The following is a 12,563-nucleotide window of genomic DNA, read 5'->3' as shown; positions in this document are numbered from 1 at the left end:
CTGTAGTACACTAGAACTTGGTTACAATTTCCCCAACCACTGGGTCAGTGCCCTAAATCAGACAGTTTGAAATAGCTGCCTTGAAATGTTTCAAGTTCTTGATCTGCCATGTGTGTCATACTGGCATCTTGTTCCTGTAGTACAAGAGTTAACCAAACAAGCCTAAAACTTCAAGTGACTGTCAGTTGCAGATAATCTTTATCTTGGTTCAGAATGAAGCCTCATACCTCAGCTGCTGATAACTTATACTCTAGTCCCTGCCTTGGCTCCCTGATAATATCCAGTTCAAATGATGCTTGATGTACAAAGCAGCGAAGAGGCCTGGGGCACCTTATAGGCTAGCAGATGTTTTGGAGCATAAGCTTTTGTGGGAGAATACATCTGACAAAGTGGGTATTCACCCACGAAAGCTCACGCTCCAAAAACATCTGCTATCCTATAAGGTGCCACAGGACTCTTCGCTGCTTTTACAGATCCAGACTAACATGGCTAGCCGTTTGATACTTGATGTACAAAGAGAGTGCCAGAACTCAGTGGTTTAGAGGATATTCTGGTAACATCTTAGTTTTACAGAAAGAAAAATAAACTAAAGTTAGTAGTGTAATATTAAAGACTTACTGATTGGAATTTAAGAAATTCCATGTTCAAAATAAGCTATTTGATCCTAACAAATCAATAGCACTGCTTGGGTTTGGAGCTTACTTATTTTATCCTCATGTCCTTTAAGTTTGACATGCTGTTTTATACTTTAGTAGTGCTGTGCACAGCATGCCAGCAGTAGTAAGACAGTATTGGTTTAATGCTAGAATATTCATATTGACAAATTATGTATTCCTCCAGCTTCACTATAGTGATTGTACTTTATTTCTATAACACTGTTTGATTGCCCCACTTTGTGCAAGTGTATAATAAAATTTATCTACTGGTATTAGGAAAGTATTAATCTCAAAACACAAGACTGTCATTTTAGTGCAGCATACAAGACTCCTACAGCATATAACATACTGTATATGTGTACAGACTGCCTGCCCCTGTAGATGGCTCATCATAATTGCTTCCATCTATACCCTGTCCATTAGAGCACGTGGAACTAACTACATGGCAGTCTGCTGGACTTCGAGACAAATTCATGTGCCAAGAGCAATGGCAGGGTCACTTCTGGTTATGAACTGCAAAGAGTAGCATTTGCACTATGGTTAATAGCCTTGTGGATTCTAACATTAGTTTCTCACTTAAAATGGTATGATCTCCTAAAGGAGAGTGGAGCACTGATCAGTGCTGTTTGCTTGCTACTGTCTCTTCTTTCCACCCTCCCCCTGCACTGCTGTAGGCCACAAGTGGATAATACAGCAACAGCATTTAGAACCAGCTGCTGTGATTCTTTGAGAAAAGGAGAGGGGGAGAAGAGGTGAAAAAACCTCAGTGGAAACCCTCCCCCCCACCTGCTATCATTTTGCCAGCAGAATAGCCCAGACTCTTCTTGTAGAAGCTATCTATAGTGAAGCCTAGCAGTGAGGAAAGAGTAGGGGAAAAAGGTAAGTGAAGTCTTAATGTAGAGGCAGAGTCAGGGATTTTCACCATGTTAAACTAGCATGTTACAATCCAGTGTAGGAATCTGATTTGGATTTCAGTGTAAAGAAAAAAAAAAAAAAAAAAAAAAAAAAAAAAAGAGCAGTCAGCTAGCTACAGCTTGACCTAATGTGAAATAGTGGATGTCTTCGTTCCACTTAATCAGATATTAGGGGGCATCTGTAGGATAGAAGAGTAAATACTTATGACAATTAAGGAGCATCATAGGGACAGTTACTATTCTCATACAGCATGGTCCTGAGAGATTTTGCTGCCTGGGCTATGACATCTTCCCCCCAATCCAGGCTTTAGATGCTTATGGTTGGTTTCAGTTGGAGGATCATGATAGAAAAAAAAAGTTAAATTTTCAGAATAAAAGATTCCACTATGAACTAATGCATGTAGCAGTTTATTTCGCCACAAGTCATTTAGAGTCTCAGTTTACCATTACAGCTTTTGTCCTCTTCAGATTAAGGAGAGCCACTGACAGCAATGAAATGGCTATCAGGCAAAGGATCACAGTAGCTGCTATTGGAACAGTGGTCCATGCTTCTCTCAGTTGAGTCTCTTCTATAGAGATGTAGAACCACAAGTTAGTGACCAGAATATTCCCCCCCCCTGCCCCCAATAAAGCTTGAATTGGCACTAACGTGCAGTTAGGTAAGGGAGAGGAACATTTGTTCCATACCTTGGGTTGAAGGCCATTCATCTGCTACAATGATAACAGGACCAGGTAAGCTTGCTACACCAGAGTTCTTTGCTTGCATCACATCTGAAAGATCAGTCACCACAGATGAGTCTCGAGTAATGGATTTCCATGTATTAAGCTAACTGTCTGTACTCAAGTTCTGTCCAGAGAACAGAAGTTAAAGGTGTACAAAATGTGACTGAAAATACTGGGTTTAGTTTTGGGGGTGGTAAGACAATTGAGGGGGTACAGAACAAGACAGCCTTATACAACTTAAAGACTGTTTAGAGAGACCAGTAAGTCATGGTGTCAATGGAAGCCATGAGGTTTTTAAATTAGGCATTAGGAAAAGACTCCCAATAAGGATAGTTAAGCATTTAAACTAGTTACCCAGAGGGTTTGCAGAATCTGTCCCTGGTGGTTTAAGAATGGTCAGGATAATACTTTGTCCTGCCTCAGTACAGGGGACTGGACTAGATGGCCTCACCAATGCTACCTTTTATAATTGTGATTGTTATAGTTCATCACCATAGTCAGATACATTCTAATTGTCAGTGATTAGATCTTACCTCGTTTGTTTCTAGCTGAGAGAGGACATCTTGGTGAACACAGAGGGGAATCCAGATGAAGTCTGTTACAGAGTAGAGTACTGCAGTGGAAGTATACCTAGAGCAAAGGTGCAGGAGAGACATTTAGCATACAGGAAGCCCTAGCATTTGCTAGGGCAAAAGGGACTGCACTTACTAGGCTAGTGAGAGCCTTGTCACCCGCTACAAAGGCAAAGGTCTTCACTTCAAATCTCTGGCGATAGTTGGGATAGCTGACTGCAAGGCCCACTGGATGAAATGCAGTTCTGTAGTTATCCAGTTCATAGTCACATCTACAGGAGATACATGTAGAAAGTCATGGGGGAGGGGAGGAGAGGAAGGCAACTTTAGGTCAGAGTTGAAGTCAGGTATAGGCTAGACCCTTGGAAGGTTTGCTTCATTAACAGTCAAGTTTAATATTTAGTCTGTTGCCTGAGAGATCCTCTGTACTGTTTCAGAGATCTGTCTGAACTTGCAAGCCTGCATTAGGACAGCAACTCATTCCTAGTCAAGACATTTAGAGGGTTTGAGTCAGTCAGTTGTGAGCCATTATTTGAGTTAGTTGGAGTTTACACTTTAGTCATTGAGCATGTGTGCACTCAAGTGTAGCATTAGGTCAAGCTAGACAGTGACCTACACTTTTTGATCAGATCTTAACCAGGTAGCAACACTTGGGGCCTAGGTCCATGTACTGGCAGGCTCCTTACAAGTCACATTGCGCTCATAGCTCCAGCAAGCCTTTGCATGTATTTCAGGGAAACGCATTTCTTCCCAACACACTGCAGTAAAGCTGGCACACATGTTCCTGCAGCACTTGTATACCTACCCATCCACCACAATGTTCCACCGGGGCAGAGAGCTTTGATCTTGGGATGTTGTTGCCCAACAGTCATCCAATACCAGTTGGATGTTGGGGTCATTGCGGTTCAGAACTTGCACTTCCAAGAAGATTGGTTGCCGCAGATATTTCACAATAGGATACTGGTCATCACTGTAGGGCTGCAAGTAGGAGCCATCTGAAAAACCAAGTATGGTAGAGTTAGAAAGCCCAGTACCCAAAAGAGGTAGTTCTTGCAGGAATAAGCCAGCTACATAAGGAAGTCTGCTGTATACATAGAAGGCCACAGCTAGTGAATGGAGTGATTTAGTTGAACTCCTTGCATGTTGTAATAACCTTAGTCCCAGATTTGGACCTTAGCGTCCAAAATATGGGGGTTAGCATGAAAACCTCCAAGCTTAGTTACCAGCTTGGACCTGGTACCTGCTGCCACCACCCAAAAAATTAGAGTGTTTTGGGGCACTCTGGTCCCTCTGAAAAACCTTCCCTGGGGACCCCAAGACCCAAATCCCTTGAGTCTCACAACAAAGGGAAATAATCCTTTTTCCCTTCCCCCCTCCAGGTGCTCCTGGAGAGATACACAGACACAAGCTCTGTGAATTCAAACAGAGTGAATCTCCCTCTCTGTTCCCAATCCTGGAAACAAAAAGTACTTTCCTATTCCCCCAGAGGGAATGCAAAGTCAGGCTAGCAATCCAACACACAAATCTCCCCGATTCCTTCCTCCCACCAATTCCCTGGTGAGTACAGACTCAATTTCCCTGAAGTAAAGAAAACTCCAACAGGTCTTAAAAGAAAGCTTTATATAAAAAGAAAGAAAAATAAGTACAAATGTTCTCTCTGTATTAGATGATACAACACAGGGTCAATTGCTTAAAAGAATATTGAATAAACAGCCTTATTCAAAAAGAATACAAATCAAAGCACTTCAGCACTTATATTCATGCAAATACCAAAGAAAAGAAAACCATAGAACTTACTATCTGATCTCTTTGTCCTTACACTTAGAAACAGAAGACTAGAAAGTAGAGCTACTTCTCCAAAGCTCAGAGAAGGCAGGCAGACGGAAAACAAAGACCTTAGACACTCAATTCCCTCCACCCAAAGTTGAAAAAATCCGGTTTCCTGATTGGTCCTCTGGTCAGGTGCTTCAGGTGAAAGAGACATTAACCCTTAGCTATCTGTTTATGACACATGTAGAGGAGTAAGCCTCCTAAATTGACTAGATAGCACCACTAGATTCCTCTATAGCAAGAGGCTCTATTAGACCTGGCAGACTGGGTGTGTGTCAGACCAGCAGTGAAGGATTCATGGCACTCCCAGGAGACTTGCTATCCAGGTCTACTTCTTTGGATAGTAGGGACTGAAGAGCTCCTTTAACTGTGGAGGGAGGGAGTTACTTTGTTCTGCCCTGGCCATAAGTTTGCCACTAGATGCAAGCTTTACCTGGATAGATCAGTAGGATCAAGGAGAGGGGCCCCTGGTTTATTGAAGAAACTGGAGGAGGAAGACTGCTTATCCTTATGTTCAGTGATTCACCACCACTTTTGTAGTTACACACTACTGTCAGCCTGAAAGACAGAATGCTCAGCATCTCAGCACAAGGTTAGCTGGCAATTTGAACAGTCATTTTGCTTAGTGTTGTGGACCGGCTCTCACTGGCAGAGTTGCAGACTGACCTGAATTCACTGTCCCTAGAAATCCTGCGTGGTGGTAGATCTGCCCACAAGGCACGCACTTCATTCTCATAAGTTGTTCTCTCACCTTCAAACTACAGGGGATGCAGGAGTGTTAGTGACTGCCCTGCCACAGGAGCTCTGTTAACAGAGAGAGTCCTGGACACTTACCCTCTGCCTTGTCCCACACTTGTTCAGTGGGACATGAAACCGAACCATGTCATTTGAGGGAGACTTGAAGACTGGTTTGCATGTAGGATCTCTTAACCTGACGGTATCCAAGTCTAGGGCTGGTTTGGTCCTCTCACTGAGAACTTCAAAGTCCATGTGGCCATCCTGAGTGCAGACAGCAGCTGAAACATTCAAAGAGGCTGGTATAGGTTGCTGTAGGGCGACTCCAGTACATGACACTGTTGCATGTCCCACTTCAGTTGAGTTAAGAACTAGCTAGTCTTTTAGCTGAGCTGTGTGCGCGCAAGGGCCCTGACTACCCTAAGTTGTACTGCACCTAACTGGGTTGTTCCTGGTCTCCATTTTGTATAGAATGATCTGGAGGGCAAAGATCCTGCAACAGCTCATATCAGGAAGCTCAAGGACCCAGAACTGCTTGCAAAGCAGTGCTCTATGGCTTGCATGAGTGGGAACCAAAAAACCTGAAGCTAGGCTAGAAAGCATCTCATAAGGAGTTGTTTGGAGCAGGCCAGGTAGGAGAAGCTAGTATGGTGCCATGTCATGATTAGTGGCTCTGTAGGTCAGAGGGACAGCTAGTGAAGTCTCTTCCTCAGGGGAGGGAGAGAGAGCATGCATGCGCGCTAGCAGCTGCTGGGGAGCCAGGAACTATGGGGAAAGCTTTGAGATATTCAGTTGTAGTATGTGGGACTGCCTGCCTGCCACATTACAGGGGGAAGGGTTGAGGAGGAGAGCATTAAGTTCATTTGTGTTCCCTGCAACAGACATGAAGACTCCCTCCCACCTCCAAGCAGTGTCCAGAATACCCAAATATGTAACCATAGATATAGGCCTAAGATCCCTACCAGCTAGGGAGGGGCATCCATTTGAGATAGAATTAGTGTGACTTGGCACCTTTATACTGATGCCATTAGTTGCTGAGAATCACCCTACATGGTAATTTTTGCTTGCCAGCTATTAGGAGCTTACACCAAATATAGCTACACTTTTAGCCATTTGGTAGCTCAAGATGGACACCAAAATAGTGCAACCTACCAACTCATGTTCTCCTGTACTCAAGTGGGTGACCATCCATCCTCAGTATTTCACATGCCAAGCTCTGGATCCTTATGATCCAGTCTCATTTGTAGGCCAGTACTTCAAGGATAGCTGAACACCACAGAATAAGCTGACAGATGCACATGTCTTACCTATTGGTGCATGTTGGTCACAGGGACACTCTGGATAAGTCACCATTGACACCATTTCTCCATGGAAGTTGAAAGTTAGCCTTAGAGATGCTATGTATGACTGAAGTCCTAAGCAGTTCTCATACATCTGGAAGAGAGAAAGAGAGAGGCAGGCCACATTTGTTATCTAAGACAGTTGAAACTCAAAGGAAATTTTAGTTATACTTGCCTTTATGTCACCTTACATGTGAAAGCAGCCTTTTGCTTCAGCTCTGACTGTCATTTAGCCTAGACTAGTCTAGCCAGAAATATTTTGCCTTTATTATCTAATCTTCTGGAGTAAGTAGGAACTTGTAAAGTTTAAGTCAGTTTGATTTAAAGTGTCATCTTTAGGAAATTGATGTTTAGGCCTTGTCCAAAACTCAATCTTTAAGTAAATATTTGGGTCTGCAGACCCAGACTAAGCAGTCCAGCAGCCTGGGTTCTTGTGACTAACTCATTTGTAAGCATCAGAATACAGCATGCTAGGTTCTGTTCTCAGAGCCCTCCCTGACCCAGAGAGGTCACATAAGCAGGTGTCAAATGAAGGACTGTGGCAGTGGTCAAGCATCTGCTGAAATTTGGCAGCGATGCCTCTCGATGACATCACTTGCCACCAACAAGTGTGGTCATCAAGAGGCATTGCACCAAAGTTCAGCAGCATTTTGGTGGCATTTCTGCAGATGCTCAACTGCCAGCCAGGACATAGGCACATGTAGATGCCACTCTGGGCACCGTGGCACCCATGGGCACTGCATTGGGGATTATGTATTAGACTAAACACCTCTCACTATTGGGGTATTCTAATTTCTTGGGAAGAGCAAGATCATTCTAGGGATAATTGCCAGCACAGTATTGTGGGAGTAGCAGACAATTGTCTGTCCAAGCTAGCATAAATGGCAGAGTGGTGTCATGTCACCAAGACAAGGGCCAAAACAAGTAGCCCAAGTCTGATGCAGTAGCAAGGGGTAGTTTATCAGGAAACATTGCTTGAATGTTAAGCAAGGAAGGTTTTAAGCAGATAAAGGGCTGGTAGAGAAGAGACTTGTCTGATCTCCATTACTGCAATATGAGTGCCTAAAACAAAAAAAAGGTTTAGTGGTCTCATATGAAGGTTACTCTGAATATTTGGAGATAGATAGACTCTTTTTGTTTAACTCTCACAACCAGGCTGATGGCAGCCAAATGATAGCAGCACAGAAGCTTACAGTCTAGTCCTATAGCTTGGAATGGACTCTGCTGATGGGCAGCAAACCTGATTTTGTAGTTAAGCCTTTTCTATTGCATCTGTTTGTATCTCAGTTACAATTATGACTGCCTAAAAGGAGTCAAATCTCACTACAAACTAGTAGTCTTACTCTGGACTTCAGGATTCTTCTGTTGATGTGCAGCTTCACTCCCCTTCTTGCATCTAGAAGTATCCCATTTGCTTGGAGTTGATTCATGGGAATGTTTCTGTTTTCTATGCTCAGAGCTGAGAGGATCCCTGGGAAAGCTGGGATGGCAACAGTCATGTGTGTTGAGTTACAGGTTGCTGGGCCTATGAGAATAGCTCTGTTAGTTTCCATAGAAGTTTTAAGGTACAAATCCCTCTGTCAGTAGAGGGGCCAGCTTCCTCTGTGAAAAGAGGTTTTACCTGGTGCACAGATCATTCTTGATTCTACAGTTAGTTGCTGGTGAGGAGGCCCATATGAAAGCTTAAGTGCCACAGTATATAACATCTGGTTGTCTTGCTGCAGAGGACAGACATGGTTGAACAGCAGGTTATTCACAATGAGGTTCCCAGTGCCAGGTATATTAAAAAATATAGATGAGCTAGGCCAGGAGTATGCAACCTATGGCACAGGTGCTGAAGGCAGCACATGAGCTGATTTTCAGTGGCACTTACACTGCCTGGATCCTGGCCACAGGTCCAGGGAGGCTCTGCATTTTAAATTAGGTTTCTAAACTGTTTAAGAAACTTAAATTTCCTTTACATACAATAAGTTATATATTACAGACTTATAGAAAGACCTTTAAAATGTATTACCGGCACATGAAACCTTAAATTAGAGTAACTAAATGACGACTTGGCACAGCACTTCTGAAAGGTTGCCAACCCCTGAGCTAGGCTGCAGTTCTGAAGAGACCTCAGATGTTATGAGAAGTCTTGCAGGGCACATTAGCCATTTAAATTGCTGTTGAGGCAGAAAGCCACAGGAGTAATACACTAGCCATCTCACAATACACTACACAGAGGAGTTCTTGGGAAGGATGTACAAACTCCATTCTAGGGCCTCATGTACCACATGGTGTCATAGCCAGAAATCAAGCTGCAACTGTTGTCAGTAGGCATTTGAGATCTCACATTACATGCAGTCTGTTATCCCATCTGAAAATGGGCTAATGGACTGCATGTAGAGTCAGACTACTCATTCTCCCATAGCTCAAGAATGGTGAGCCTCAGAAGTGCCAGATTTCTTATCATGGTTTCTATTTATAGACACCATTATTTGCCTACAGTAAGTTTTGCTTTTTGGCCTCCAGAATGCCTCTTGTGCACCTACCTTGTAAGAGGTGACTCCAGTAGCACCAAAAGAAACCTGGAAAATTAGGTTGTTGCTGTCAGCTAAGAACGTGTATCCCTGCTGCATGGCTTGCCGAAGGCTTAGCCTGTGTGTTCTTGTTCCATCATCTATGGACAGTATCCAGGCCATCTGAGACTCTATAGTCTGCAATTTGAGACTTCTGGTCAGGCATAAGGTTTTCTGTTAAGAACAATAGCCCCCCTTCCTCTATAACTTGTGGTATTAGGACTGCTGTGAGTGGCAGCTTGGCAAACCAACCCTAGAGAGATAGCAAGCTGGACCCTTATGTATTTTAGCAAGCATCACCAACATTGCAGTTTCTAGGCATGTTACTTTGAACACCCTGCCCCCATTTTGACAGACATTCCATACCGTGTATTCATCAGCAAAACCGGGAAGGAGTCTTGGAAATACAACCTGAAAGACAATGTGACAGCAGCTGAATGCAAAGCACACAGTTCAAGGAGATTATGATGCCAAGCAAGCTTTCCATAGTGAATGTTACAAGGTGCCTCTCACTACTCTCAGGAATGGAAGCTTTAGGAGATAGTCTGAGGAAGTGTGCTGCAGTGGCTAGAGGCCTGGCTTGTTTCTGAGGGGACAAAGAGGGGAAGCAGCAAAGGTTTAGTGCACCTGTGCCCAGGTTGCAAGGCCTGGGGGCTGCCAGTCCACCCTGGTTCCAAGCCCCCACCAGCTAGCTAGAACAGGCTGCTCTTCCTGCAAGCAGTGGACAAAGCAGGTGGCTGCCAAATGATCTTAGAAGGGAGCATTGCACAACTTTAAATGAGCAGGTTCTCTAACTGATCAGCCACAGAACAACGTTAACCAGGACAACTTTAAGTGAGGAGCTACTGTATTGATTATTAGCCAATAGAGGGTCTATATAAAATTCAGGAAGCTGTGCCAAGCCCAGCCAGGGAAGCCATTAGAAGTACACAAAGGATGAGGTAAAAGGTAACTGGCAAGAGGTTTCACAAATAAGACTAGAGTAATTTTCAAACAGAGTCTTCCCAGAGATCAGGAAGGGGAAGTCCATTATCACCCTGCTAGTCAGTTTTATTTCCTTACACTCCAACAAGAGAGTCTACGTCTGAAGACTTATCTAAGATTTGATCAGAGATGTCATTGAGTTGTCAGACTCATCTCTAAAGCTGAGCTTCCAAGGGATTGTTAAACTGCCCCACTTACTGCCATGAAGTCTTTAGTACAGTTTGTAGCGCCTGTAAATATAGTAGGCACAACTTCATTTGCTGGAAGAGCATCACAGCCAATACTGTAGGTTACATTCTTGTCCCTTGCAATGGTGTTGTTGAGCAGCAGCAGCTCTATTCTCAGCTGGTGTTGGTCATGCTATAGCAACAGAACACATTGGTCAGAGTAAGATACAGTGACAGTTTTACATTGCTAATCTGAGGCAAAAATCTAGTAGTTAGAGCCAGCCTTTACAAAGGCCATGTGTTCAAGCTGAAGATTTGCTTCAGCTGAAGTTGCTGTCTTAAAAAGTTGCAGGGTTAGTTTTAAAAAGTTACCGTATTTGCCTCCTTACTCAAGGAAGGAATTTGATTTGTTGAGAGCCATTCTGATTAGTCATTATATATAAGAACCAACTCAGTGGGTGCTCTGGGGCTGGAACACCCTTGGGGGGCGGGAGGGGGAAGAAGAGAAGAGAGGAGAGATGAAGTGGTGAAGTCAGGAAAGAAAAAAAAAGTCTCCCAGGAAAGATAGATGGTACATCACATCCCCAACTATAGCATTGCATCACATCACTTTATTTTTGAGCACACTGCACTGGTAATTGTCATTTTTATAGCTTATATCAAGTGTATGTTCCCAAAGCAGAGGGACAGTTATACCTCTAGTCTGGTGCAATTCACATACAGAGCAGTTAGAGTCAGCCTCTCATGATCCACCATGTAGTCACAGTCTACAATCTCTTCACCATTTGCATCTACAAAGAAGAAACTAGTCAGCTATGCTGATAAAGTCACCTTGAGACCCCAACTAGACATGCAGCAATACATACCAACTACATGGACCTGCCAGAAGTTGCTTCCAAGCTCTCTGGGAAACCCAATCAACATTTTGTCATTGTGACAAGACACTGTCCCTACAAAAGGAAACACAGTTGGATATCAACTCCTTGCAACACAGAGAATAGTAGACAGTATACAGACCACTAGTATGATAAAACCTACTCATTCCAGCAAATGGAGAGGAGTCATTAGTTATGAGCACACCCCATGGTCATTAAAACTATCAGATCAGCCTAGAGATAAATCAACTACCCCCACCATGTTTAGGGAAATGCCCTGGTTACCTGGGAAGTCTAGCACCATGGAGCTAATAACACTCGCTGTCAAGGGCACTGTAAAGCAACCAAGCAAAAGAAGCAGCCTACAAACAAAAGAGAAAATGCTCAGAAGCCAGCACAGCAAACAGAACCCACCCAATACACAACCCTAATCCCCCCTCCCTTACCACATGCTGCAAAAAGCCCAGCCTGGCTGCAATACAGGTAACCTCATGGCTGAAACACAAACCCAGCTCACCTCATACTGAGATGCAGGAGTTATATAGGAGGGGTTGCAGCCCCAGCACAGGAGCAGCTCTGGGAAAACATCTGGAATGCTTTCCTCATCACCTGCTAGCAGCTGACTCTGAGCCTGATGGTTTGCACCTGGCTCTGCTCTGTGCTGCAATGAGGGAGGAGGGGGTGGGTTAGGGACAAAGCTCCTCTTTCAAGGGGATTTTATGCTCCTTTGCACAATTTGCTGTTTCCCTTCACTTTTAACATTATTTTGATATCCACTTTTCCTTTCACTGCTCTTCCACTGCCTTTCTCCCTCTGCTGGAAGATGGGGCAAAGTAGCTGACAGGGCTGGCTCCAGGGGTTTTGCCACCCCAAGCAGCCAAAAAAACAAACAGAAAAAAAGCGCGATCGTGATCTGTGGCAATTCAGCGGGAGGTCCTTCACTCCAAGCGGGAGTGAGGAACCCTCCTCGAATTGCCGCCGAATACCTGAAAGTGCCACCCCGCTGCGGAGTTGCCACCTCAAGCACCTGCTTGATAAGCTGGTGCCTGGAGCTGGCCCTGGTAGCTGATGAGCTAGAAACAGATGAACATTTTGTGTTGCAGCCTTAAGCTCCCCTGGCCCTTTGCCCCTTACCAAGGAGAACACTTGGCACTGCTGGGCTCTTCTGCCCACTAAAACAGCCTTGTGCTCAGCCAGGGGGTTTGCAGG

General features: G+C 44.1%; 1 protein-coding gene across 1 annotated transcript; it reads right to left on the bottom strand.

Moving 5' to 3' along the window:
- Positions 1-2,005: 2,005 nt before the first annotated feature.
- On the bottom strand, positions 2,006-11,856 carry LOC127058621 (zona pellucida sperm-binding protein 2-like). Its single transcript, XM_050968829.1, has 18 exons — positions 11,801-11,856; positions 11,640-11,716; positions 11,346-11,429; positions 11,176-11,270; positions 10,511-10,672; positions 9,695-9,739; positions 9,302-9,466; positions 8,392-8,488; positions 8,114-8,295; positions 6,738-6,864; positions 5,530-5,711; positions 5,362-5,453; positions 5,129-5,253; positions 3,671-3,860; positions 3,002-3,137; positions 2,827-2,923; positions 2,258-2,341; positions 2,006-2,139 (listed from the first exon to the last, which is right to left on the bottom strand). The coding sequence occupies exons 1-18, from the start codon at positions 11,845-11,847 to the stop codon at positions 2,006-2,008; spliced, it is 2,121 nt and encodes a 706-aa protein (XP_050824786.1). The 5' UTR covers positions 11,848-11,856.
- Positions 11,857-12,563: the final 707 nt, after the last annotated feature.

Source organism: Gopherus flavomarginatus, chromosome 9 (assembly GCF_025201925.1).
Source record: "Gopherus flavomarginatus isolate rGopFla2 chromosome 9, rGopFla2.mat.asm, whole genome shotgun sequence".
NCBI lineage: Eukaryota > Metazoa > Chordata > Testudines > Testudinidae > Gopherus > Gopherus flavomarginatus.
Note: the sequence above shows the minus strand (reverse complement) of the source record. Positions and strands in the feature narration are given on the sequence as shown.

Bases quoted from the DNA above. Each gene is read 5' to 3' on its own strand.
- LOC127058621 (XM_050968829.1), bottom strand. From the start codon at position 11,847: ATGAGGTTACCTGTATTGCAGCCAGGCTGGGCTTTTTGCAGCATGTG. The intron at 10,673-11,175 runs GTATAACTGTCC...CTGTTGCTATAG, and splicing joins TGAATTGCACCAGACTAGAG to CATGACCAACACCAGCTGAG. The intron at 6,865-8,113 runs GTAAGACTACTA...TCTCTCTTCCAG, and splicing joins GAAGAATCCTGAAGTCCAGA to ATGTATGAGAACTGCTTAGG.